The 25,290-nt window shown below is 34.5% G+C and overlaps 1 protein-coding gene across 2 annotated transcripts in view; it reads right to left on the bottom strand.

The window, feature by feature from the left end:
• Positions 1-25,290, bottom strand: part of BLTP3B (bridge-like lipid transfer protein family member 3B) — a 111,548-nt gene that overhangs the window by 44,087 nt on the left and 42,171 nt on the right. For both annotated transcript variants that reach the window (XM_019446548.2, XM_019446547.2), the window contains 8 exons: positions 24,319-24,481; positions 22,056-22,094; positions 20,868-20,959; positions 14,300-14,489; positions 13,584-13,724; positions 12,016-12,186; positions 7,142-7,322; positions 5,088-5,171 (listed from right to left, as the gene is read on the bottom strand). In XM_019446548.2, coding sequence (XP_019302093.2) covers positions 5,088-5,171; positions 7,142-7,322; positions 12,016-12,186; positions 13,584-13,724; positions 14,300-14,489; positions 20,868-20,959; positions 22,056-22,094; positions 24,319-24,381 — 961 coding nt within the window. In that variant the 5' untranslated portion in view covers positions 24,382-24,481. The remainder of the gene's footprint in view (positions 1-5,087; positions 5,172-7,141; positions 7,323-12,015; positions 12,187-13,583; positions 13,725-14,299; positions 14,490-20,867; positions 20,960-22,055; positions 22,095-24,318; positions 24,482-25,290) is intronic.

Here is a 25,290-nt window from a genome sequence, read left to right as displayed (position 1 = left end):
AACCAGCCCGGCAAGAAATATTAAAGGAGACACACTGAATGGAGAGGAAAAACCAAAAGTGACAGTATGAAGGTAGAAAACACAAAAAAAGCAAAAATGAGTGTTTTTGTAAAAAATTAGTCAAGGAACTCACAAAATAAAAGACTGTAAAATATAAAAACATATATGTAAAGGATGGGGAGGAGAGGAGTAAGAATGGGATCAAATCTAAATGACCAAATTAATATAGATTGCTATCTGCAAAAGAGGTTATATACAAAACTAATGGTAACCATATCATAAACCAATAATAAATATGCAAAGAAAAAATAAAGAAATGCAAACATATCACTAAAGAAAATCAGGAAACCATGAAAGAGAAACAAAAAAAGATAGGAGAAAATCATCACAAATGACCACAAAAAAATAAAATGACAATGAATACACATCTGTAAATAATTACTTTGAATGTAAATGCACTAAACACTTCCATCAAAAGTCACAGGGTGACAGAATGCACAAAAAGAACAAGATACATCTATATGCTGCCATCAAGAGACTCATCTTACACCTAAGGACACCAGCAGATTCAAAGTGAAGAGATGGAAAAACACCTATCATGCAAATGGATGTCAAAAAAAGCCAGAGGAGCAATACTTATATGACACAAATTAGAGTTTAACAAGAGACAAAGAAGGACACTATACAATCAAAAAGGGGACAATCCAACAAGAAGATATAACAATTATAAATATTTATGCTGCCAACACAGTAGCACCCAAATACATAAAACAGTTAATTACAAAAATAAAGGAACTAATTGATAGTAATACAATAATACTAGGGGACTTTAACACCCCACTTACACATCAATGGACAGATCAAGTAAACAGAAAATCAATGAGAAATAATGGCTTTGAATGACAAACTGGAACAGAGGGATTTAATAGATATATTCAGAAAATTCCATCCTAAAACAGCAGAATACACATTTCTTTTCAAGTACACATGAAATACTGTCCAAAATAGATCTCAATGAATTCAAGAAGACTGAAGTCATACCATGAATCTTTTCTGACCACAAGGTTATGAAACTAGATGTCAACCACAAGAAAAAATCTGGAAAGAGCATAAAAATATGGAGGTTAAATAACATGCTACTGAACAATGAATGGGTCAACCAGAAAATAAAAGAAGAAATTAAAAAGTACATGGAAGCAAATGAAAATGAAAATACAACAGCCCAAAACCTTTGGGATGCAGCAAAAGCAGTTCTAAAACGGGAAGTTTATTGCCAAATAGATCATTCTCAAGAAGCAACAAAAATCTCAAATAGGCAACCTAACCTTACACCTAAAGGAGCTAGGAAAAAGAAGAAAAAACAAAACCCCAACCAGTAGAAGGAAGGACATAATAACAATTAGAGCAGAAATAAGTGATACAGAAAAACAAAGGAATGAACAAACAACAAAACCACAAAAGAACAGATCAATAAAACCAGGAGTTACTTCTTTAGAAAAAAATCAATAGAATTGACAAATTTCTAGCCAGGCTTATCAAGAAAAAAACAAGACTCAAATAAATAAAATCACAAATGAAAGAGTAGAAATAACCAACACCACAGAAATACAAATATAAGAGAATATTATGAAACACTACATGCCAACAAATTGTGGACAACCTAAAAGAAATGGATAAATTCCTAGAAACATATAAACTAATAAAACTCAAGCAGGAAGAAATAGAAAATTTGGAAGCAGCAAAGAAATTGAATCAGTAATCAAAAAACTCCCAACAAACAAAAGTCCAGGACAAGATGGCTTCACAGGTGAATTCTAACCAACATTAAAATAGAGTTAATACCTATTCTTCCCAAACTATTCCCAAAAATAGAAAAGAAAGTTCCAAATTCATTCTACGAGGCCAGCATTACCTTGATAACAAAACCAGATAAAGATACCAGTGAAAAAGAGAACTACAAACCAATATCCCTGATGAACACAGATGTAAAAATCCTCAACCATATACTAGCAAACTGAATTCAACAATACATTAGAAAAACCATGCAGCACAATAAAGTAGGGACTTATTCCTGGGTTGCAAGGGTGGTTCAATATTTGCAAATCAATCAATGTGAAATATCACATCAATAAGAAAAAGGATAAAAACTATATGATCATTTCAATAGATGCAGAAAAAGCATTAGACACAGTACAACATCCATTCATTATAAAAAAGCCCTCATCAAAGTAGGTTTGGAGGGAACATACCTGAACATAATGAACATATATGAAACACCCACAGCAAACATTTTTAATGGGGAAAGGTCAGGAACAAAACAAGGATGTCAACTCTCACCATGTTTATTCAATATAGTACTGGAAGTATTAGCCATGCATCAGACAACAAAAAGAAATAAAGAGCATCCAAATATGTAAGGAAGATGTAAAACTTCCATTATTTGCAGAGGACATGATAATATATACAGAAACCCAAAAGACTCCAGCAAAATCTGCTGTAACTGATAAACGAATTCAATAAAGTTTCAGGATAAAAAAGTCAATGTACAGAAATCTCTTGTATTTCTATACACCAATAATGAATAGCAGAAAAAAAAGTCAAAGAATCAATCCCATTTACAACTGCACTAAAAACCATAAGATCCCTAGGAATAAACTTAACCAAAGAGGTGAAGGACCTATACTCTGAAAACTATAAAACAATGATGAAAGAAATGGAAGATGACACAAAGAAATGGAAATACATTTCATGTTCATAGATTAGAAGAACAAATACTGTTAAAATGTCTATACTACCCAAAGGAATCTACACATTTAATACAATCCCTATCAAAAATACCAACAGTATTTTTCCCAGAACTAGAACAATCTTAAAATTTGTAAGGGACTAGAAGAGACCTCGAATAGCCAAAGCAATCTTGAAAAAGCAAAGCAAAGCTGGAGAGATCACAACTCTGGACTTCCAAGTTATATTACAAAGCTGTGGTAATCAAAACAGTATGATACCAGCACAAATGGATGCACAGATATATGCAACAGAATAGAAAACCGTCAGTTTTGAATCCCAGCTGCACGCCAAAGGAAAAACACAAGAGAGTTTTGACACAGGGCTAACTGACTTCCCTCTCTACTTTGTGAGGGCTGCCTAAATAGCAGGGGTTGAGATCCCCAGTCTGGGAATGAGAGATTGGGTGGCTTCATTTTCCCCCAAAACACCAACACGGTGGGAATTCAGAGAGCAACACAGCAGTCCCCGGGGGAGCAGGGACCCACCTACACGAACACCCTCCCACCCTGTGCCTGGCAACTGCTTATCTTCTGGGGCAGGGCTGACTCTGAGCCAAGGTAGCCACAGCTGGCCTCTCCTCCAGACCATCACAGCCACCATCTCCCAGGCACCAACAGACAACTCTTTTTTTTCTTTTGGAATCAGGATCATAGTTTCTGATTTCTTTTTTTTTGTCATTTCCTTTTATCTTTTTTTTTTTTTAATTAGGCTTTTTTATTCTTTTCTTTCTTTTCTCTTCTACTTTCTTTTCTTCTTTCTTTCTTTTTTGTTGGAATCAGCTTTATAGTTTTTTGTTTGTGGGGTTTTTTTGTTACCTTTCCTTTTCTCTTTTTATGGAATCAGGTTTTGCCCAACCTCTTTTTTCCCAGGTTACTTCAACAAACAAATCAAAGCACACCTAGTTAAAGGTCTAAACGCCCCCAACACTACAAGCAAAGAGCTCTGCAAAGAAACGACCAGTGGGAAAGAGCTGCCAAAACACAACAGCGAAGTACACACAGCATATACCTGAAACACAATCTGGAGTACCAGGCCCAGGACAGTGTATGACCCCTTTTTAATATAGTAGTGCTCAGCTGCAGGAATCATAACAAGCTTTTACAACATGCAAAGATAGAAACTTAGCTCAAATGACACAATGGAGGAATTCTCCCCAAAAGAAAGGTCAAGAAGAAATCACAGCCTGGGGATTTGCTTAAAACAGATATAAACAACGTACCTGAACAAGAATTTAGAACAAGTCATAAGACAACTAGCTGGGCTTTAAAAAAGCATAAAAGTCCCAGAGAAACCCCTGCTGCAGAGATCAAAGACCTAAGAACTAGTCATGATGAATTAAGAAATACTATAACTGAGATGCAAAATAAACTAGACAGTGACAGCAAGGACTGAAGAAGCGGAGGAGAGAATAGGCAAAGTAGAAGATAAAATTAGGAAAACAATGAAGCTGAAAAAAAGAGGGAAATTACTAGACACAAGGGGAGACTTAGAAAACTAAGTGTTTCCACGAAGCAAAACAAAATCTATACCATATGAGTGCCAGAAGAAGAGTGAGAGAAAGGGACAGAAGCTTTATATGAACAAATTATAGCTGAGAACTTCCCTAATCTGGGGAAAGAAAGGTATCCAAGTCTAAGAGGCATACAGAACTCCCTTCAAAATCAACAAAAACAGGTCAACACCATGACATACCATAGTGAAATTTGCAAAATACAAGGATAAAGCCAAGATACGTTAGCAGCCCAAGTATCCATCGATTGATGAATAAATAAAGGAACATGTAGTATCAATCTATAATGGAATATTATCAGCCATAAAAGAGAAAGAAATATTGTCATTTGCAAGGATATGGATGGAGCTAGAAAGTATAATGCTAAGCAAAATAAGTCAGTCAGAGAAAGACAAATACCATATGGTTTCACTCATGTGAAATTTAAGAAAGAAAACAAAGGAGCAAAGGGGGGGAAAAAGAGCTAAATTAAGAAACAGACTCAATTATAGAGAACAAACTGATGAGAGAGGGGGTGGATGGTGGTTGCATGAAATAAGTGATGGGGAATAAGGAGTGTACTTGTCCTAAGTACCAAGTAATATATGCAGCTGTTAAATCACTATATTGTACACCTGAAACTAATATGACACTGTATGTTACCTATTAAAATAATAAAAAATAAACATAAATTAAAATAAATACAAAATAAAATGAATTAAAAAATAATAAATACAAAAAGAAATGAGATAAATTGACTATATAACTTTAAGGCAAGATTTATGTCTGTTAAAGAAATTGTTATACATACCTGCTTTGTGATAAGGATAATAATCTATAGTTAGCTGTGTAAAAGACAGTTGCATAGCCCCTCCAGTAATACGTCTGTTTGACTCTGGGAAAATAAAAAATTTGGCATTGAGAGAAAGAGAAAGAAACATTAGCAAATATCAGAAACACTTCATGCATTGTACTTGCAGTCTAAGCAATGATTGTCTCTCTATTATCATGAACAATATACATTAAGGAATTCAGGAAATGCAATGCAATCTAATTAGTATTACTGAGCCCCTATCATTTGCATTGTACAAAGCTAGAAGATGAGGGTACAAAAAGAGTAGAACTTTTATACTTAAACTCTAACCATATGCCAAATATTGTTTTGTTTTAAATACTTTAGTTATACTTATTTGCTCTTCCTCATAACCCTGAGATAAATACTATTATTATTATTATTATTTTCTAGACAAGTAAATTGAGACACAAACAGGTTAATTAAATAGACCAAGGTCTTACCAGGCAATAAACACAGAGCTTATTTTGAACCTAAGAAATGTTAACCACTATACTGTATCATCTTGTCTTTTATTGAAGAAGAACTTGAGTCTACTAGATTAGGTAGTTGTTCAAAGTCACATAGCTATATTAAGATTAGAAGCAGGTCACAACTCAGTGTAACTCCAACATAAAAATCAAATTTTAACACAGCATGGATAAATCAACTGCAAGTACAGAAAATACAAATTAAGATACAACCAGGTATGAATGAACATGATTCATTTCAGACCTTTCTGGATTTTAGAACAAATCTGTACCATGAAGGAAATACTTTGGTGGAGTAGTTTTCCCCTTAAAAAACATAATTCAGCTTATTCTGTGAGGGAGTATAAAGAGTGAGAAATGTAAAAAAAAAAAACAAACAAAAAACTTGGAAGACACTTGTCTCTATTCTTTTGCTGATTACTTAACCTTGACCCCCTCATTTTGTTATGTTGGTTTAACTTTTTCATTTTCCTGTCAAATCAGTAAAGAAGATACCAACTTTAAGACAAATGACACAAAGGTAGACAAAAGAAAAGACAACAAATCCCTCTCTAAACTCCAAATCTTCCTCATCTTTTCCATTCCACCCTTTTATCTGGTCACTGGTACCTGGCTGCCTTATCTGATGAAGGCAGAGTAACTTCTGCTAAATATCCAAGGTCAGTCTCAGCTTTAAAAATACAGAGTAACAATTTTCACAGATGTAGACTGTGATTCAGGTCTGAGGTACAGAGGTCAGATATAGATATCTCTGTTTTAAAGAGATCCTCAAGCTCACCAAAGTTTGAGAACCACTGTCCTAGAAGTAGGACCACTCGCTAAACCCTTCCAACACTTATGGGCCGGGGACACTCTCCAACAGAGAGAAAGAAATGCAAGTACCTAGATTACAGAACCACAGATTTTCAAAGTGACCAAGAAGAGCTTCCTATTTCTCCATTACCTGTGTCTACTAAATTAAGAAAAGTAAGAGAAACAAAAGCGAAAAGTAAAGAAAACAAACTTAACTAACTGGAATTTGGCTTCCTAACCAAATTTTGGAGCATTACTGGAGAAGAGACGCAAGAAATGTTAAACAGCCACATAGTTGTGTTTACATGCAAATGGGGTCAGAAAAATGCAGATAGACCACCATGTGGAAACATATGTGCAAATAATTATGAATTGAGTATGGACTAAAATTTAATGTATACATAATTTCAAAATTATTAAAAAGTTAATTCAAAGGCAAGTCTAAGATTTCATCATCCTCTAAGGATGTCATCTATTCAGTCCTTGGTTTTTTTAAACTTAATTTTACTGTTAGCATCTGTAGCTAATAATTAATTGTGCTGAAATACTAACTACTAGAGCCAAAAAATTTCATACCAATATATATTGCTTAAAAATACAACTTTCATCTATGCATCTCATATGAATGATAAAATTATGACCAGTGATTGTACAAGACATATTATATATTACAAATGATAAACAATCCAGTTTCGTAGGAAATCCTAAAAAAAAAAATCAAAGTAGTTTGAAATAAGCAGCTTTTATTACCTTTTTCTTTAGCATGAATGTCATCGCATATGTGTAGATCTAGATGAGAAATCACTAAATGATGAGACGTTTCTTTAACATCAAAGTCATTGAATAGTTTCACAATTGCATCATTTAGATCAGGAGCATTTGAAGTCTGTGGGGTCTTCACTTGTTGGGTAGATGGGGCTACTGCCGAGCTCTAAAAGATTCAAAACTGCCTTATCACTACAAGTTAAATATTTGAATTTCCACAAACAAGAAAACTTAATATCTTTAGTAGTAAAGTCATGAAAAATAAGCTAATATATCTCTATTCATGACTCAATTCCCCCCCCAAATATTTTCTGAATTATATGGGAATAAAATTAAATCTAAAAATTGCAAAACTATACACATTTGAATATGAAACCAATGTTTAAAATACTTGAATAATTATATCTATATATTTATAGCCCTTATTTTAGAAAATATATTAACTATTAAAGCCAGCTTATTCAAATAGTATTAGCTCTACATATTAAAAAAGAAACAAACGTGAGCATTGTATATATCAGTTGTATACACTATTATATATCCTGTAGAAATAAATCACTTCTTTGCAAAAGTGCTTGTGATATTGTGTAGTACTGTAAGTGCCCTGATACCTCTCCAAAGTGATGTGGCATGTCCTTTGAACTTGGAAGAAGCCAGAAAGTGGAAGAGATTTATAAGAGACTGTGAGTTCAAGTTCTTTTCTCCCCAAAGTGAAAAAGTATAGAATAATGCTGAAGTGTAAAGACTTATGTGAACCTAATAGCCTAAAATGATTCTATATAAGTATACTGTAAGATCATCTTATCTATAAGCTACAAGACTGTACATGAAAATTTGGTAATAACAAAATGAAGACCAAATTTTTCATCAAGAAATATTAAAAAGTTTCTAATTAAGAACAATTCACTAATAAAAGTGTAGTTAGTTATGTATGAAAAATTAAAGTACATTTTGTATGTATACATATTTATACATTATCTATTAAGAACTACCTGTAAATGAATTTCAAAGTATACTCAGTTAAATGAGAATCTCTCAAAGAAAATGATTGGGACCCACAGTAATTAAAGAAAAGGAAAGATGAAATATAATTGTGAACCCTTAAATTCTAGGGGGCTCAAGAAAAATTCTTTCACTAATTAACTGTCAAACTAATTTCCATAAGAAAAATCACTTATGTTCTTCTACTTTCACAGCCTTAACAGACTACTATTTATGTCTACAATTGTACTATTTTGAAGAAAAACATTACCCTGTATTTAACCATGTTTTTTTATGTTCTTCATCAACATAAATACTGATATACACAAAACACAAACATTAATCTCCATAGAAACCTTTCTCTTAATGTTGTGGTAGATTCAGTTTTTACATGCTGTTTGGGGCCGGAGGGTGAGTGGGCATTATAAACTCTTTTGCCTAATGAATAATCTTAACATTTCCTGGTTTCCTGTGTATTCTTCCCTTTTAGAGAAGAAAAGGATGAAGCTAATCAAGTATTTATGATAGAAGATGGCTGTCAAGTTGTCAGGCTGAGCAAAGGAACACTGTCAACTACTTTACTCTCTAATCCACTCTCTTAGTCCTCAAATAATCAGGGCATTCTGTATGATACCTAAAGTAGTTAATGTGACAATGACCACCCAAGAAAGAAACTTGACGGTAATGAGAATGGTTAAGTAACTTTACCATGAAATATTAGGGAGCAACCAAAAATAAAAATTAAAGACTAACAACATGGAAGAAAATTGTATATATCCACTTACTACACACTTGCTAAAACTAAGAAAAATGCAGGTGCTGAGGCAAAAAAAACCTTTAAGGAAATACTTCAAAATGCTAACACTGGTTTTATTATGGTGATCGGATTACAGAACTTTGTCCTTTTTCTAGTTTCCTAATCTGTGATAATCTATACAAATATATCCACATGTTGTATAAGTAAGACCCACAGTAACATCAAAACTTTGTCTATTAGCCTTTAATTTCAATTACCATCTCTGTTATTGACACCCTAAACTACATAAATCTTCATTGCAAACTTTGACAGACTAGTGTTCATGATGGTAACACTTAAAATATTACTTCCTGTACTTCATTACGTTCTTTCAATTTCAAAATGGAACTCATTATTACCTTTTTTTAGCCTTATCTCCCTTAATCAAACCTGCTTCCTTCTTCTGCATTCCCTTTACTGGCTAATGGAACTACAAATTATCATTTGAAAATCCTCAGTTTTGCTCTTCATCCTCAACTGATGAAACACTCAGATATCTCTCCCCAACTTGGTTTGTAGATTTCTTCTTTCAAACCATTACCAGAGGTTCAAGTTCACCCCTTCTTTAGACTGGTAATCTTTCTCTTCTTCAGTCGATCCACTATAATACCACCAAGCATTATTTGATTGTCCTTTTGTACTTAAAAACTTCCAGTGACTTCCATATGCCTACAGGAAAAAGTCCAAATTCTTCAACATATAATGAATGCCCTTTACATCTAGTCACCACATACTTCTGCCTGAACTCAGGCTACTGGCCCAAAAAATTACTCTGTGTTGCAGTTCAGTGTTATGTTCACTAAACTTAAAATTAGGTTCTCCCAGAGAAATGAAGATATCTCACTGGATAAATATTACTTATTGGTAGAATGATAAAAGGGTCACCATCAATTCCTTATTTATTTCTTTTTATGACTAAGAAAACTATTCATATAAATAGGTAGATTGCAATGAAAATGAGTTTTACTTTAGCAATATGGCATGATTCTTTGAACTCCTTCAAGTTACATGCCAGGATTCATGAAATGATCTTTAAAAAATTATTTTTAATAATCTAATAGCTAACATTTATAGATCCTACTTCAAATGTGTTGAAAGCAAAGAAGTGGGAGTGGAAATCACCTGACTTGTTACTTTGTTATTCATTAGTCATTCACTTCCAACATGAGTAACAATAATTCAAATTACCTCTGTCCTGTCACCCCAAACTTTTTAAGTTTTTCCTTAAACTGGACAGATCCATCATAGTAAGAATGAGTAAGAAGTAAGAAGGTGGTCTTTCATTTGTCAAACAAGGTAAGAGTAGTTTGGGAAAGGGAGAAGGAATCCAATGTTTTATTTAACATAAGCAGCAGATAAAGTTTAAGAAAGCAGGTAAGTTTCTCCAGCAGATAAAGTTTAAGAAAGAACACAATACATCAAAGTGGAATATGTAGAAGCCAATTTCCTCAAAACCTGGACAGGTGTGTATCAGAGAGGCATGTGTACATAACTCTCAAAAACACTGCTCTAGTAACACCAAACTCCTTATTTTTATCAGGAAACACCATTCAAGACACTTTGGCAGATTCTATTCCCTCATCTGAAAGATCCTTTCCCTCACCTGTGAACTTCTAATTTTTAAGACTTAATTTCATTATCCTCCTTGTGAAGCCTTTCCAAACTATGCAAACAGTTGACTAAAACTTCTCTATGCCTCTATGGTTCCTTCACTCCAGCATTTAAGCTGCACTGCAATGACTTACTTTATACTTCACTTCCTGTTATACCTTATATCCTGAGTTCCTTGAGGACAGGGTCAGACAATATTCATTTTTACATTCACAGTGTCTTATGACATAGCAGGTAGACAGTAAATAATGCCAATTTGATAGTCATAGGTGTATGCCATTTCCATGTAACAAGTGAGATCACCAACAAGCTATTTCTTTAGAAATAGCTTCAAAGAAATAGGGTTTCACAATATCCCTTGTTTTTGTTAAGAATAGATACAACACTACAGTTTTGTATTCAATTTCAGCATTTCCACAGGGTTTTACACTTGCTGCCCTGTTCTCGCATTTCTCCCTTCACTATACCCAGGTTTTTCCTGTCTGCCCTTTTTTTTTTTTTTTTTTAATGTTTATTTATTTTTGACAGAGAGACAGAGCATGAGTGTGGGAGGGTCAGAGAGAGAGGGAGACACAGAATCTGAAGCAGGCTCCTGGCACTAAGCTGTCTGCACAGAGCCCGATGCAGGGCTGGAACTCATGGACGGCAAGATCGTTACCTGAGCTGAAGTCAGTTGCTCAAAGACTGAGCCACCCAGGCGCCCCTGCCTTTACTTTAGTAATTAAGTTGTATTTAACTTCCTGAAAAGAGGTGTTTATAATATCAAATAGTTTTGTCATCATTAATTCTAGTGCCTAATACAGAGCTCCAAACAAAATAAGCACCCTATATATAGAAACACATATATGCTTTCATAGAGATACCATGTGTAGAAATTATACAGTAAGATATCTAAATTTTTTAATGTTTTATTTATTTTTGACAGAGAGAGAGAGAGACAGACCATGAGCGGGGGAGGGTCAGAGAGAGAGGGAGACACAGAATCCGAAGCAGGCTCCAGGCTCTGAGCCGTCAGCACAGAGCCCGATGCGGGACTCGAACTCACAGACTGTGAGATCATGACCTGAGCCGAAGTTGGACGCTCAACCGACTGAGCCATCCAGGAGCCCCAATAGATATCTAGATAAAAGATTCTTGGACTATGGGGCACATGGGTGGTTCAGTCAGTTATGCATCTGACTCTTGATGTCAGCTGAGGATGTGATCTCAAGGTCCATGAGTTCAAGCCCCCTGTCAGGTTCTGCACTGACAGCACAGAGCCTGCTTGAAATTCTCTCTCTCCCTCTCTCACCGTCCCTCCCTTCCTCCTCCCTCCCTCTCTCTTTCAAAATAAATAAATAAATAATAAACTTAAAAAAAAAAAAAAAAGATTCTCATACTCAAAGTCTTACAATCTACTTCATATAAACAACTAACCATTTTGATTTCTAAACCATTTACAGGTCAAGTGTTTTTCCTCTTAAGAGCTTACCTGCGTAGGTTCAGGAGCCATACTCTTCCTTTGTTCAGTTGATTTTTCTATTGCTTCACTAAGAGATTTTGCATATTGTACCATAGCCTTCAACTGGGAATCAGTTAAAACCCATAATAAGTCATCCAATATTAGAACTAATTTTGTTGCAATAACATTGCAGTCCTTTAACTGTAAGAAAAAAATCATTCATAAAATTAAGCCAAGACATAAAACTTACAAATGCACAATGTTTTAAAAAATGCTTAAAATGTTTGAATGAAGTTAAATATGGATCCTTCCTCCATTGACCAAATATTTACTGCGTTCCTGTACTATAGAACAAATACCTCCTTGTACTGGACATAGAGTGGTAAAAAAGACTGACAAATTCCTATACCTTAACAGGTGCATATTATGCAAGTACAAGTACTTATATAATTTAATTTTTCATTTATAGCTAATAAGTCATATAATTACCTCCAATAATTGTGCTAATTCTAGTACAGAAAGGATTAAAATTAAACATGAAATGCTATGTTAACCACATTTCACATTTCAATTTTTTTTTTTAATGTTTTATTTATTCTTGACAGAAAGAGAGACAGAGCATGAATGAGGGAGGGGCACAGCGAGAGAGGGAGACACAGAATCTGAAGCAGACTCCAGGCTCTGAGCTGTCAGCACAGAGTCCAACGTGGGGCTCGAACTCACGAGCCGTGAGATCATGATCCAAGCTGAAGTTGGACGCTCAACCAACTGAGCCACCCAGGTGCCCCCACATTTCACATTTCAGAATACTGTAGTAAGCACTGTACTCTGAAATTTTTTTTGAACTTAATTTAGAATATTTATTTGTGTCTAATGATACAAAACATTTAGTTGAGAATTTAACTGAGCCATGTTTTAAAAAGTCATGACTCCTTCATTAAATTTCATCACAATCTATAGAGAACTCTCAACTTCTGATATCTTGAAGTCACTATCTTCCCTACTTACCTAAATTACCATTCATATGTTAATAACCTTCTAAGGCTAGTAGTTTTGGTGACTTTGGAGGCTTTGCAGTTTACCCACAGCAAGATTCAACAGAAGAAATGAAATTACAAGACAGTTAATGTTCAACAATATTTGGCAACAGAGAATCTATTCAATTTATCAAAAGTAAAAATCTAGGGTCTCCTGGGTGGCTTAGTCGGTTAAACGTCCAACTTCGGCTCAGGTCATGATCTCACGGTCCGTGAGTTCGAGCCCCGCGTCAGGCTCTGTGCTGACAGCTCAGAGCCTGGAGCCTGTTTCAGATTCTGTGTCTCCCTCTCTCTCTGACCCTCCACCGTTCATGCTCTGTCTCTCTGTCTCAAAAATAAACGTTAAAAAAAATTTTTTTTTTAAAGTAAAAATCTAAGTATCAAACGTAGATGACTGAAAAATGTTATTACACTAGATTTTTTCAAATACTGCTTAAGGCACTATATTTCCTTTTATTTCGCTTTTAAGTATTCCTATATTTCACTTAAAAACTTATTTAAAATTTCCTCTCAATTCCACTAGTTATCACATGAACCAAAAAAGTAACCCTATTGACTTACTCTTCTTTTAAGTGTGACTCTGATTTTTGATTGGTTGGTTATTAATCGAACAGGAGCACACATAATTTCAAGATGTGAACTTTGAGTAGCATCTGCCTCTATTCGAATCATCTGCCAATTTATTTCTTTAAACGTCAAAACCTAAGGAGAATAGAGATTAGCTTCACTTAGGCGAAACAGAATGAGAAATGTGTAGATCTGTAAAAACAAAAAAGCTAAATAAAATTTATCTCTTTACTAATATTCTTATGACACTCTAGATATATATTCACTATGCTTTTATTTTTAAAAATTATATAGCTGCAACAAATTCAGTAACATATCTTCCTAATTATATTCATTATTTGTAAAGCTGTTAATATTTTACTCTGAATTTGATATAAAGCACAAAAAGCATGTGAATCATGTAACCAAGAAAAACTTAAATAGGATTTTAGTTTTGTATATTTAAAATTCAATTCTGAGTAGCTGAGAAGTTAAAATGAGGTTCATTAACTCCATAAGTTGAAAGATTTATTACATAAAAACACTAAAATATGCACATTTTAAATTAAATAATGAAGAGAAATACATAGAAAAGTAGAGTTAAAAGGCAAGAGTAAATGCAGTATGTGAATCTAGGGTAACTATAAGAAGTCATTATTTTAAAATGCCCTCTTTTATTTATCAGTGACTAAAAGATTTTTTAAACAAAGAATGAAAAAAAAAATGCTTACCTCTCCTCTCTGTGGATCTTGAATGCGAGTAAATCTTAAATCTCCATGTTCCCAGTTTGCATTTACACTATAGATTCGTAGCTGGGAAAGTTCAAAGGATGCATTGAAAGCTTTTGCTCCAATGCGGATAACAATGGAGTTTACAGAAACAGTAATTCCCTCAACGACTTTTTCAGCAAAGCCATATTCACTGGAAAAATAAAGGAAAATATAATGCACTAAAGCCCATATAAATCATTGATAAGTTATCTGTTAATATTTTCACACAAGTGTATAAAAGGACCATAATATTATTCATTTTTATTTTTAAAAATTTTCAGTAAAAGCAATAATCTAGCCTGATTGTCAACCTCAAAGGGCCGTGGACCTAGGGTTTCCCACACCTGATTGCATGTAAATTATAAAAATGTTGTCAAAATGATAAAAATCTTTAAGATTTCACGTTACTCTATACAAATTTTTTATTTTAGTTCCAGTACAGTTAATACACAGTAATATATTCGTTTCAGGTGTACAATAGAGTGACTCGACAATTCTATACACTACTCAGTATTCATGATAAATGTACTCTTTAATCTCCATCACCTATTTTACTCATCCTCCTCCCCACCCCTCTGGTAGCCATCAGTTTGTTCTCTATACTTAAGAGTCTGGGAGCACCTGTGTGGCTCATTTGGTTAAGTGTCCAACTCTTGGTTTCGGCTCAGGTCATGAGCTCATGGTACATGGGTTTGAGCCCCACATCAGGCTCCACACTGACACTGTGGAGCCTTATTAGGATTTTCTCTCTCCCTCTCTCTCTCTCAAAACAAACCTTAAAAGAAAGTATTAAAAAAGTGTTTCTTGGTTTGTCTTTTTTAGCCTTTGCTCGTTTGTTTTCTTTCTTAAATTTCACATATGAGTGAATACAACATATGCGGTCTCTTAAATACCGCATGTGGTATTTATCTTTCTCTGACTTATCTTGCTTAGTATTATACTCTCCAGATCCATCCATGCTGTTGCAAAAGGCAAGATTTCATTCTTTTTTATGGCTGAATAATATTCCAATGTACATATACATATATCACTTTTTCTTTATTCATCAATTGATGGACATTTGGGCTGCTCCCATATCTTGGCTATTGTAAATAATATGACAATAAGATAGGGGTGCATTTATCTTTTCAAATTAGTGTTTTTTTTATTCTTTGGGTAAATACCCAGTAGAATTACTGGATCATCTGGTAGTTCTAGTTCTAATTTTTTGAGGAATCTTCATGCTATTTTCCTGAGTGGCTGCACCAGTTTGCATTCCCACCAACACTGCATGAGTGTTCCTTTTTCTCCACATCCTCACAAATACCTGTTTCTTGTGCTTCTGATTTTAGCCATTTTGACAGGTGTGAGTAAAGGTTACTCTTTAAATGAGGTTATTGTAATTATTATCCAAAGCTGCTTATTCTCAAGTTGCCAGATATCCAGACAACTGGGAATCTATAAATAAGAGAGCTAAATTCTTGACACAAAGAAGGTTACAGACTATAACTACAATATAATCTCATAATTCAGGAATAAAGTCAGAAAAAGTTCACATTTTCTAATTCAATTCAGCAAATATTTGTTGAACATCTACCATGTGCACTACGCTGGGAAATAAGGAAACCAAAATATAGTTGTGGTATTCTAGGGCTTGCAAGTTCCTTGGAGACGAAAAACACATATACCCTAAGAACTGAAACATTAAGGTAGTCTATAATTAAGTGCTTTAAAAATAGAATCATCACTACACTTGGTAGAAGAAATTGCTCATAACTAGGGAGAAATCTATCCAGGAAAGAAAAATGTATTTCCCTCAGGGAGAGATGGGAGAAAGGGAAATCTTACATTAGGGAAAAGAATGAGCGAGTGCAAAAAAGTAGGAAAGTAGAGGTCACAATGAGAATAATGAGTAGATGGGGTGCCTGGGTTAAGTATCTAATGCTTGATCTCAGCTCAGGTAGTGACCTCACAGTTCATGGGGATCAAGCTCCATGTCCAGCTCCGTGCTGACAATGCAGGGCCTGCTTGGAATTCTCTCTCCCTCTCTCTCTGCCCCTCCCCTGCTCACGCTCTCTCTCAAAATAAATAAACATTAAAAAAAAAAAGAAAAGAAAAAGGGAATAATGAGTAGGACAGTATGCTTGGAATGTAGATTATCAATATATTTTGGCAGGAGGGGTGGTGAAAATTTGCCCAAATGGCACATTACTTCAATTATCATCACTATGACCATTATTCCTAAATCCATCTCTATCCAGATCTCTCACTAGAACTTCAGACTGTTATGGGAATGCAAGCTGGCGTAGCCACTCTGGAAAACAGTATGGAGGTTTCTCAAAAAACTAAAAATAGAACTACCCTACGACCCAGCAATTGCACTACTAGGTATTTATCCATGGGATACAGGGATGCTGTTTTGAAGGGACACATGCATGTTTATAGCGGCACTATCAACAATAGCCAAAGTATGGAAAGAGCCCAAATGTCCATTGATGGATGAAGAAGATGTGGTGTATAAATGTATACATATACGTACGTACACACACACACACACACACACACACACAAATGGAGTATTACTCGGCAATCAAAAAGAATGAAATCTTGCCATTTGCAACTATGTGGATGGAACTGGAGGGTATTATGCTAAGTGAATTAGTCAGAGAAAGACAAAAATCATATGACTTCACTCATATGAGGACTTTAAGAAACAAAACAGATGAACGTAAGGGAAGGGAAACAAAAATAATATAAAAACAGGGAGGGGAACAAAGCATAAGAGACTCATAAATATGGAGAACAAATTGAGGGCTACTGGAGGGGTTGTGGCAGGGGGGATGGGCTAAATGGGTAAGGGGCATTAAGGAATTTACTCCTGAAATCGTTGTTTCACTATATGCTAACTAATTTGGATGTAAATTTTAAAAAAGAAAAAAGAAAATTGAAAAAAAGAAAAAAGAAAAAAATGAAATTCAGAAAAATTCAGATGTCCACCAAATATTTCCATCTGGATGCTTCTCACACATTTTAAAGCCAACATGCGTGAAAGTGAACCTATCATCTTTATTGATCGTGCACTTCCCTCCCCTCTACCTGCTGCTAGGCTTCCTTATTTTCTATCTCATTGAATAAGTAAATAAACTTCCTAATCCTCCAATGACTTATCTTTTAAATCAGGTAATACTCTGAGGTTACATGTGGGCTACATGAAATAATGCATATGAACCAAACAGCCCATGTCTTGATTCATGATACTTTATGAAACACAACTATTATTTATAGTACTAATAGCATTATATTCTTATTAATACTATGAAAAGTCTGGGTGAAAAAACATATGAAAAACTCAGCCTCAGTATCTTCATTTGTAAAATAAAAACAATACATATTTTGGGGCGCCAGGTGGCTCAGTTGGTTAAGCGTCCAACTTCAGCTCAGGTCATGATCTCACTGCTAGTGAGTTTGAGCCCCGCGTGGGGCTCTGTGTTGACAGCTCACAACTCAAAGCCTGGAGCCTGCTTCAGATTCTGTCTCCGTCTCTCTGCCCCTCCCCTGCTTGTGCTCTCTTTTTCTCTCAAATATAAATAAATAAACATTAAAAATAATTATTATTATACACATTTTCAAAAGGTTGCTGTGGTCCTTAAGTAAAATGGTGTTTGTACAATAGTTTATATAGTCCTTAGCTTGCCTTAGGTAATTTTGGTTGTTTACCTTGGGCTTAGAAAATTGAGAACTAAAGAGGAAGAACTCATCAGCATCCTAGGGAGAAGTTGCTTTAATCCCACGGACAAATATTGGTCACTTAGACAGAAATATTCCTGGAGTTGGAATGAATATATCTATAGTAATTATTTGGGAACACCCTCTGGAATATCCAATGTCATCTGTTCTAACCTATGCACATTGAAAAGTGTTACAACTTTGGGAAGCCAAAGTTGTTTGGCAAGCTGGTGCAGCCACTCTGGGAAACAGTATGGAGGTTCCCCAAAAAACTAAGAATAGAACTACCCTACAACCCAGCAATTGCACTACTAGGCATTTATCCAAGGGATACAGGTGTGCTGTTTTGAAGGGACACATGCACCCCAATGTTCACAGCAGCACTATCAACAATAGTCAAAGTATGGAAAGAGCCCAAATGTCCATCAATGGATGAATGGATAAAAATGATGTGGTATTTTTTACCACACACAGTGGAGAATTACTCGAAATCAAAAAGAATGAAATCCTGCCATTTGCAATCACATGGATGGAACTGGAGGGTGTTATGCTAAGTGAAATTAGAAAAAGACAAAAATCATATGACTTCACTCATATGAGGACTTTAAGAGACAAAACAGAGATCATAAGGGAAGGGAAAGAAAAATAATATAAAAACAGGGAGGGAGACAAAGCATAAGAGACTCATAAGTATGGAGAACAAACTGAGGGTTTACTGGAGGGGTTGTGGGGGGGGGGATGGGCTAAATGGGTAAGGGGCACTAATGAATCTACTCCTGAAATCATTGTTGCACTATATGCTAATTTGGATACAAATTTTAAAAATAAAATTAAAAAATAAATAAATAAAATAAAAAGTGTTACGACTTTACTGGAGGATTTACCATTAGAGGCGTGAAGCCTGAATCTATGACTAAGGTAGACAAGTTTCTGGTTATGTCATCCATTGTAAATTTAAAAGGTGAAACTCTAGTTTTCAAGTAAGTCTCTTCTAAGTTTGATTTATCTTCACATAGAAGTACATCTCCTCTATATGACACGGTAAAATCAAATTTCTGAACTTACAAATTTGCTAGATCATTAATCTATAGGACTATTATCAGGGCACCTGGGTGGCTCAGTCTGTTGGGCATCCAACTTCGGCTTAGGTCATGATCCCACAATTCATGAGTTTGAGCCCCGCATCGGGCTCTGTGCTGACAGCTTAGAGCCTGGAGCCTGCTTTGAATTCTGTGTCTCCCTCTCTCTCTGTTCCTCCCCTACTCATGCTCTGTCTCTCTCTCTCTCTCTCTCTCCTTCAAAAAATAAATAAATAAAAACATTAAAAAAAATTTTTTTGGGGGGCGCCTGGGTGACTTGGTCGGTTAAGCATCCGACTTTGGCTCAGGTCATGATCTCACGGTCTGTGAGTTCAAGCCCCGCGTCGGGCTCTGTGTTGACAGCTCAGAGCCTGGAGCCTGTTTCAGATTCTGTGTCTCCCTCTCTCTCTGCTCCTCCCCTGTTCATGCTCTCTCTCTCAAAAATAAACAAACGTTAAAATCTATAGGACTATTATCAACTCACCTGTCCTACACAGAAGGCCCTCCTGTTAAATATTAATTTCCCTGTATTTTAATCTCTTAGAGACAAAATCAAATAAATCAGTGTTTCCCCAAATTGTATAAGTATAAAGAATTGTTGAAAATATATAATCACAGTCTTGATAACCATTCTAAGACCTCAAGAATCCTAATTTCAAAAAAAAAAAAAAAAAAAAAGGACCCTAAGAGACTATAGATTAATAAGCACCCAAAGTGATTGCTACCATCAGGCAAGTCTGGAAAATGTTGAAGTAGATTAACCATAAGCCAAAATTATAAAGTACTATAAAAACATGCTGAAAGAGGAAGGTGGAAATGTATATGCATGTGTGTCTGTGTATCTGATGTGTACATTCATTCTATTTTTTATTTTATTTTATTTTTTTAAGATTTTATTTTTAATTAATCTCTACACCCAATGTAGGGCTCAAACTTATAACCCTGAGATCAAGAGTCGCATCTTCTACTAACTGAGCCAGCCAGGTACCCCATACGCATCCATTCCAAAGAAGAGTTTAACACTGGTTTTACACAGAACCTGGAACACTATAAAATGTTTAAGGCTGCCATGTTGTATAACTTGAAGAGGCACTAATCAAATTAAAATCTATGTGAACATTTTATATGAATAGGTGCACAATCCCAAAATTAGTGGAGACATCCTGCCTTAAAGAAATGAAATACAGTATGAGATCCAAATTTAATGAATACAATAAATGGGAAATTTTTTAAAGATTAAGATCTAACTTTTCAGCAAAACTTTGTGAAATGGCTCTCATGCTTCTACTTTATTAGCATCTGATTTTTATTTATCAAAATCCAATTTTTATAAAGTATGAGCATTCTATATTTAATGAGTTTTAGAATAACCCAAATGGCCTATAATTTTTTTAAGGCACCAACTTAACACTTAAGAGTCATAAAAGTTCCACTGATGCACAGAATAAATAAATGATAGGCAAAAAAACTACTTAGAGACTAAGAGACTATCTGATTTATAGAAGCTTTTGGTTGATCATTACTATTTAATATCAAGGAAAGCAAAATAAACAAAAGAGGCTAAAAATAAATTCTACTATTTTGGCAGCACAATACCAAAACTGCAAATTGTTTGATGGGAAAGGTGACTGAAATAGAGATTGTCTGACATTAGGAAATTTTATGTCCCATCACTACAGATAACAGAGCTGACCAAAGAAAAGGACTCCCTTTGCCAGTCATGCAGATTAATGGAAATAGCTTACCTTTGTCCTGAAGCAGTTGCAATTGGTGATGGGCCATTAGGATTTCGTGGTTCTTCACATGTACTCATTTCCATTATTACTTTATCCAGGGACTAATAAAAATAACATCAAAAATGTAAAAAATTAGATACAGTATTTTATTTTATGTATGTTTTGAAATATTATGTAATGCTATTTTCTCTTTCATTTCTTTAGGAACAAAGTAAACAGTAAGCAAGCAGAGTCACTTTAAATGTCTTTCAAACAAATACCAAAACAGAAAACAATGTGCTCAGTCCTTTCTCAAGGAACTTATTATCTGATTTAAAAAAAAAAAAAAAAAAAAGGCTGTGGGCATATACGATTATGAAAGAAAAAAACTACAAGTAGCCATATGCTGGTGAAATCAATAGATTTTACAGGAGTGCAATCTCTAGTCCCAGAATGTATAACATTATTAATTGCTAAATGAGATTATGTATTAATGAATGGGACTTACCAATCTAAGACTTGAGATTTAAGACATATAACAATTAAAAATATGAAATATGAAAGAAATGTGGAAAGACATTCCCATAATGAAAAAATTTCTTTCAAGATAACAGTTTTTGTTGAAGATCAAATGTCTTTGGTAGTCATCACTAACAAAACTTAGTCATTCTTCATTTTCTATTTTAATACAGCATTTATTATCTGAAATTATCTTATTTGTTTACTTATTCATTGTCAGTCTCCTCTATAAAAATATTAAGCTCCCTCAGGAAATGGGGAAGGTGCTCAATAAATATTTGTGGAATAAATGAATCAATAAGTAACCAAATGACCAATCTTTCTTAAATTTTCTTTAAAAAAGAAAAGTATATTAATGTGCATATTATTTAATTTACTAGATGATTAAAATCAGAAACACAGAAAGCATGAATTAAATGTTATTAATACTGCCATAGTATATCAATAAAGAGCTAAATGATACAATAAAAATATACCAACTTACAACATAACACATGTGAAAATTTAAAGACCCTCCCATTTTAAGTTCAAACTTCTCATTTAAGGGCTGAGAAAACTAAGTACTATTCAAATAAAATGAAAGCTAATTAGTGGAAAAGCCAGAAGATCATATTTCTATGAAATAAAGCATTAATATTAGCAAAGTACTTAAATCATATCATATATAAATGTTTATTTCTGAGGTAAGTCAGAACTCACCAAACAGATGGGATGTGTTTTCAATTTTGTCCATGGGATCTACCAAAGAAAAATTAAAAAAACAAAAATTGTTTTCTTTAAAATCAATCATTAAAAAATAGCAATCAACACAGATGTTCTCTCTTTAAAAAAAAAAGTTTATTTACTTAGAGAGCACGCCCACGCGCCCACGCGTGAGCGGGGTGGGGCAGAGAGAAGCAGGCTCTGTCCTGTCAGCACAGAGCCGAACATGGGGCTCAATATCAGGACCGTGAGATCATGACCTGAGCCAAAATCAAGAATCAGACACTTAACTGACTATGCCACGCAGATGCTCTCTTAATTTAGTGATGGGGCTCAATATCAGGACCGTGAGATCATGACCTGAGCCAAAATCAAGAATCAGACACTTAACTGACTATGCCACGCAGATGCTCTCTTAATTTAGTGATAGATATACCAAATTTTATCAGATGACTTTTTTCTCAAATTGCAAAATAATAAACTGAGCAAATTCATTCAGACTCTTAAAATCAGATGTACCTGTTTTGTATACGAAAAGACTACTAATCATTATTTTCTTGGTTATCTTTTAAAATAAGAATTTCAGGTCCTCTTAAGTTTCTTTTTTTCCAGACCTTAAAAATATGTTAACTTCTTTCTTCCTTCCTTCCTCCCTCCCTCCGTCTTTTCTTTCTTTTCCTTCCTTACTTCCTTCCTTTCCCTTCCTTCCCCTTCCTTCCTCCCTCCCTCCCTCCCTTTCTTCCTTCCTCCCTCCCTCCCTCCCTTCTTTCTTTCTTTCTTCCTTCCTTCCTTCCTTCCTCCCTCCCTTCATCCTTCCTTCCTTCCTTTCTTTCTCTCTCTCTTTCTTTCTTTCTTTTTCTTCTTTCTTTCAGGCTCCATACCCAATGTGGGACTTGCAGTCATGACCCTGAGATTAAAAAATCATATGCTCTACAGACTGAGCCAGCCAGGCACCCCTTAACGTCATAATTTAAGATTTCCCAGCAAAGCATGATGGGTGTTTTGTTCATTTAACTGTTCATGTAACAGTTTTTTCAATTCTAAAATTCTGACCATGGGGCACCTGGCTGGCTCAGTCAGAAGAGCATGTGACTTTTGATCTCAGAGTCATGAGTTCAAGCTCCATGTTGTGTGTGGAGATTACTTAAAAATAAAATCTTTTTTAAAAATTAAAAATAAAAGAAAATAAAATTCTGACCCATATTTTTGTAGATATTCAAGAAAAATACACAAACGAGGCTATTTATGTAAAATGTAGGTAATATCAAATAACTAATGTCCAAGCATGCCTTACACTGAAAAATCACATCTTTATAGATATTTGGGTTTATGGAGGATATAACAAAAATTAAAGGCGACCATCAAAGGATATTGGAACCTTTCCACACTCTTTTCTTTCGAGTCTAATTTTAATTTTATGAAACACATTACTCATGCACTATTTCTACTGAGTAGACTCTCAAAACACCTGGTCTTTAAGGGCAAGAAGTGATATGACATACGATTAAATTCAAAGGTAAGTAGGAATAAATTTTAATAAGGAAAAATAACAATAATAATGAGGAGAAATAATAAACTTAAAAATCCTCAAGGAAGAAACAAATGAGGAAAAGAAAATTTCAAATAAAAGTATAATGTACAGAATAAGATATGTGTCTTGACGTCTTTATTTGAAATTGTGTTTACTTACTACAAATTTAAATTGTCCCAATTAACAAATATTATGAAAAAATATCTTTGAATATGTGCCAAATTTAGTCAATTATTTTATTAATAAACTACCAGTAATGGGGGAGCCTGGGTGGCTCAGTTGGCTAAGCGTCCAACTTTGGCTCAGGTCATGATCTCACGGTTTGTGGGTTCAAGCCTCATGTCAGGCTCTGTGCTGACAGCTCAGAGCCTGGAGCCTGCTTCGGATTCTGTGTCTCCCTCTCTCTCTACCCCTACCCACTCACTCTCTGTCTCTCTCTCAAAAATAAAAAAATATTAAAAAATAAATTTAAAAAAAACTATCAGTAATGTTATTTAAATGTTAGGATTAAACTTTAAAACTAAACTATAAATTACTATTATATTAGCATATGACTTCATTAAGTTCACCAGACACACATTCATGCAATTATTTAAACATAGTTATTTGTCTTTTTAAATTATATTAATAAAAATGCCTTTTTATAGATCTATAACAAAATACTTAAGAAATAGGAATGAAATAAAAACTGAAAATAGAAAATGCTTTCCACAGATATCAAAATCTCACCCTAATAGATGCTTTATTACAAAAAACTTTGTTGATAGCAAGCCATGTTGGCAAATCCAACATATTCTGGAGCACTTCTTCATCCAGCTCCAAATTCTTCAATTCACCTTCTCCTTTGAGGGTACTCAGATTTATCTTGTCAGGAGATAAATTTTTAGTAAATCTGAAAGAGAATATATATTGCATTTATTTTAGTGTCAGTTATTGTACCACAGTCATTCTTGCAAATATACAGAGCATTAAAAATGTAATAGCAGCACAAAGAAACACAAAACTGCAGTGACAAGCTCTACTTTAATCCATGTTTTTTGATCCATTTTCGTTATTACTGTTTTGATCTCTTATCCATAGCTCTCTTACATAAAGCCTGCAGTGTTTTCAGCATACATTTGAATATCATATTCCCATATACAATCAAACTCTGGTTCTTACTGCCTTTCAAATTTATGAATATTTAAGTAGTGTCTACTATTTCCAGGTACTATGTGAGGCAGTGGGGATAGCTCAAAGCCATCCCACATCACATGATATTCACTTTGCTACAGACCACTTGGCAGAAAGAGATATTCCTCTTCTATGAACCAACCTACAAAGAAGGTTAAGGGGACCCTTTAGAAGTAGCATCAGTGTTGCCACCATTTATCATTTCAAGAACAATATCAGAAGTTATCAGTACTCCTTTTAGAATCATCCAGAGATTCCTACCTTTAAAAACTAACCCAGATCATTCAGAAATATATCAGAGTACACAAATCTTTCTCTAAAAGGTCTCTGACAAAGAGGATCATGCAACTCTACTTGGCAGCCAATTTCAGTGTTTCCTATGTGACATTTAAAGATACCAATTATTTATAATCCTAAATTGGCTGTGCAAATACCATTTACCCATTCTGTAGTTCAACTAAATGAAGTATAGAGTGCTTAATGAAAGTGCCAAAAGTCACATGGGAGAGTGGACCCTAAATTCTAATT

The sequence above is a fragment of the Panthera pardus genome, unplaced genomic scaffold, assembly GCF_024362965.1.
Source record: "Panthera pardus isolate Hobbes unplaced genomic scaffold, ASM2436296v1 HiC_scaffold_6, whole genome shotgun sequence".
Lineage (NCBI taxonomy): Eukaryota > Metazoa > Chordata > Mammalia > Carnivora > Felidae > Panthera > Panthera pardus.
Note: the sequence above shows the minus strand (reverse complement) of the source record. Positions and strands in the feature narration are given on the sequence as shown.